The sequence below is a fragment of the Eurypyga helias genome, unplaced genomic scaffold (genome assembly GCF_000690775.1).
Source record: "Eurypyga helias isolate BGI_N326 unplaced genomic scaffold, ASM69077v1 scaffold15261, whole genome shotgun sequence".
Taxonomy (NCBI): Eukaryota; Metazoa; Chordata; class Aves; order Eurypygiformes; family Eurypygidae; genus Eurypyga; species Eurypyga helias.
The window spans coordinates 16,945-20,702 of NW_010231625.1; the positions used below are offsets into that span (position 1 = coordinate 16,945).

The following is a 3,758-nucleotide window of genomic DNA, read 5'->3' on the forward strand; positions in this document are numbered from 1 at the left end:
CTCACCACCCTCTCTGGGAAGAACTTACTCCTGATACCTAATCTAAGTCTCCCTGCTTTCAATTTAAACCCATTACCCCTTGTCCTGTCGCTGCAGACCCTTGTAAAAAAGTCCCCTCCCAGCTTCCGTGTAGGCCCCAAGGACGCTTTAAGCAGGAAGGCCTACAAGTTAACAAAGTATGATATCTAGCCTCAGACTATGTAGGCAAATCCCACTGAAAACACAATGAAAGACACAGGTTTCCTTAGACAGAACTAGCATAAAAATTAGGGTTTTTTCAAAATCCACCCAAAACTTATTAAAAGCAGAAGTAATAGAAGGAACACACACGTGCTGCCCACACTTTCTTTAATTACAAGAGTTGATTTTCCAAATTTATTCCAGTAATGGAGTGGGATAGTTCAAGTAATAAAATATAGTTGGTAGTTTGTTAAAAACCAAGTGTAGATTTTAAAATCTGAAAAATACCATATCTTATACTCCTATTGTGACCAATTTCAAAAGATTTCAGTTGTGCTACTTTGGCCTTGTGGAAGTCAGAAGTTTTGCCAATTGTATTTTTCATTCAACTTCTTCCACCTTGCCAAAAGTAAACAATTTTACACCATTATAACATTAGCCCAAGGTGTTGTAATGAGTATTTCATAAGCAAATTGTAAAATTCAAAGCAAGATATGCACTTCCTGGAAGCTTACCAAACTTTTTTCCTTCTCTGGTTGTGCCAGTCATCTTGATCTTGGCAACTTCAAAGAAATCTTTTATTTCCCTTTCATATAGTCGTGATAAATAATCCATATAATTCTTAAAAGAAAAATGTAAAGTTAGCTAACAGGCTTACACGTTGTCTTTGTTCTATTACAGATAAATAAATCTTAAAAACCAGCAAGTATCTAAGTTCTACTATAACAAAAAATGGTTTGGTCTATATATGTATACAACTATTTATGTAGCATGCACAAAAATGTATTCATGTGATTTAAGCAGGTTATATCAATTTTCCTAGTGAGTTTACTAAGCATCAGAAACTGCTACTTCTCCTCCATAGGGAAGGAAAGATATGCAATGGAGTAGATAAAAATAGGATTACTGGTGGCAGAACACCACAGAATTCTATTCAAGTCTGGAATGGAGAGAATTCAGCACCATTCTCTCCAGCCTTATTTACTAGAGTCTTACTATGCCCTAAAAAAGGCAAATAGGATGCAATTCCTACACATCTTCCTGAGTATGTTACCTCCTTTATTACTATTCCCACAAGGAAAAGAAAACACCAGAAAATAGGATTACTGGTGGCAGAACACCACAGAATTCTATTCAAGTCTGGAATGGAGAGAATTCAGCACCATTCTCTCCAGCCTTATTTACTAGAGTCTTACTATGCCCTAAAAAAGGCAAATAGGATGCAATTCCTACACATCTTCCTGAGTATGTTACCTCCTTTATTACTATTCCCACAAGGAAAAGAAAACACCAGAAAACTTTGGGAGGCACAGACTCTCTGCACCTACTTACTACAAGATTCAACCAATTCCAAAATCGCTTGCAACACTGCCAAAAATAAGCTCACATTTTAAAAAGACAAGGGGCACAACAACTGAAGTTAAGTTTTAAGATTATCTGGTTTGTTTAGGTTTTTAGTACAAAGGTTATTATAGAGTTTTATTTATCAAAGATCATCCAAGTATTTTTCCTATTTTCTTCAAAATTTTGTTACTTAGAAGACGTAATACATAAATATGTAAGCCTATTGATTTTTTTATTACAAAATCACTAAGATATCAACCATTCATTGACCATTTGCCTTACACTGAAGGCAAAACCCCAACTTTTTCAAAGCCATTTTAAGAGTCTAATTTAAATATTTCCCAGTACTTTAATAAAAGAAGACTTGTACTGTAAGGACTAACTTTCCCTTGATTTCTATCCAACCAATTTCTATAATTCTGTAGGAATTTTTTTCACTCCACATCCGTTTCAAACATGACAGTTAAAAGTTATGTAAATACAAAGTCAAAATATTTCTAGTTAATCTACAAGAGACCTCAAATTGTTGACATTTCCAAGTGAAATTGAAGGTCTGTTGAAATAAAGATGTCACACAGGCAACATGCACAACAACATGGAAATAGCTGAGTTGTTTCTTAAAAGACTGTAAAATGGCAAACTTGTTTTACATAAATAAGATTACTATGTTACAATACTTTAGAACATAGAATTTTGGAGGGAACAAAACAAAGGACAGGATACAACTAATACCAAAAAATGAAGTCTCCTATTCCAAAGAGAAATAAGAACAGAGGAGCAGTGAATTACAGTTAATATAAAGAAATATTAAAAGGACATGCAGATGCACACAGGCAATTCTTTTGACTCTAAAAGAGTGGATTATGTACATTCCCTAGCATCATTTGAGCACTTCACGTACCTTTGTTAGCCCTTCGTATTTTCCATAGTCTGTGTTCTTGAGCCACTCCATCAGTTTAGCATAGCGAAGTAAATCTCTGTGAAACGGATGGTGATTGGGTAATGTCAATTCAACAGAGTGCTGGGCAAGAGTAGAGCTCTGATCGTGGCCCTGGAGAAGAGAAAATACTACAGTAAATCTGGAAGTACTGTAAAGATGTACTAGAAGTTTCCTGAAAAACTTAAAATACAGACAACATCCCATTCAGACAAACAGAAAAGCATCAAAATATCTTGCATAGAAACAAAATCTAGAGCTGCAGATTGGAAAAAAGCCTAACATAATATGGACACGGAGATACTACAGCTGTGGCAGGTAATGCATCCCAGTAAGCGTGTTCATCACAAGGCTCTTGCTTTTTACCACTTTGCCTTCAGGGTGAGTCAATTTGGCATTTTTTACAAGACCATGCAAGGTACGCCGGAGTGAAGATGTAATTAAAAGTGTTCAACCTCTTAGAATTTTTCAGAAATGGTTATTAAATTATTTCTCTAAACAAACAAAAATCATCTGTAGCTGCTTCTTTCTGAAGATGTTGTTCCCATATACAATGGGACATTTCAGTCAACTGCCTAGGTGTCAATTATGATCTTGGTGCTACGCCGCTGAAAATCTGCTCCAATTCAACCCACTTTAGTCCACTTTGACCAAGCTTTGGTCAAGTCTTAAAAACATCAGTCCACACATGTCCTCTCTCCCTCTACACACATGCAGACATAAAAAGACCTTTCCATAAGTATTTACAAGAGTCAAACTGTTTACGACATACAGCATAAACCAGCCCATTTAACAGCAAGCTACCAACTTCACGCTCCTCCTTCTCTCTGGCTCATCTCCTGAAAAACACACTATGCTTTAAGTGAAGATCACGTCATATTGCTTGAACAACATGTCATTTAGTTTTAAGCTTTCTCATGCTTCAATTCACAAGTTTCCTGGGCAATTCACAAAGCAAGGTAACACCACAGTTCAGCCATGTAGCAGAACACGCAACTGTTAGCCTTGGGTTAACAGAGGGGACGACGGAACTTAATTTCAAAATGGCTTAAATATTTTCTGTCAAGTCTTTTTTTACAGGGCTTGCAATAAATACAGCAACAGGACAGTTTAAAACTGCCTTTACATGTCTAAGTTGGAACAGAAGCCAGCATAGGATGACAGAATCAAAACTAAAGCAACTTTGGCTCACCCTTCTCTATTGTATTGGGTATCGACCAACTCAAGTCTTCGAATAAAGAAAGCCCTAAAAGCTTCCACAATACATGCACAGATCTTTGTTTAAAAAAAAAAAAAA

General features: G+C 36.1%; 1 protein-coding gene across 1 annotated transcript in view; it reads right to left on the reverse strand.

The window, feature by feature from the left end:
- Window positions 1-2,644, reverse strand: part of LOC104516720 (exocyst complex component 1-like) — a gene marked incomplete at its 5' end in the record, with an annotated part of 16,655 nt that extends 14,011 nt beyond the window's left edge. Inside the window, 2 exons of the mRNA XM_010161148.1 lie at window positions 696-801; window positions 2,426-2,644. Of these exons, the coding sequence (XP_010159450.1) occupies window positions 696-801; window positions 2,426-2,644 (325 nt within the window). The remainder of the gene's footprint in view (window positions 1-695; window positions 802-2,425) is intronic.
- Window positions 2,645-3,758: the final 1,114 nt, after the last annotated feature.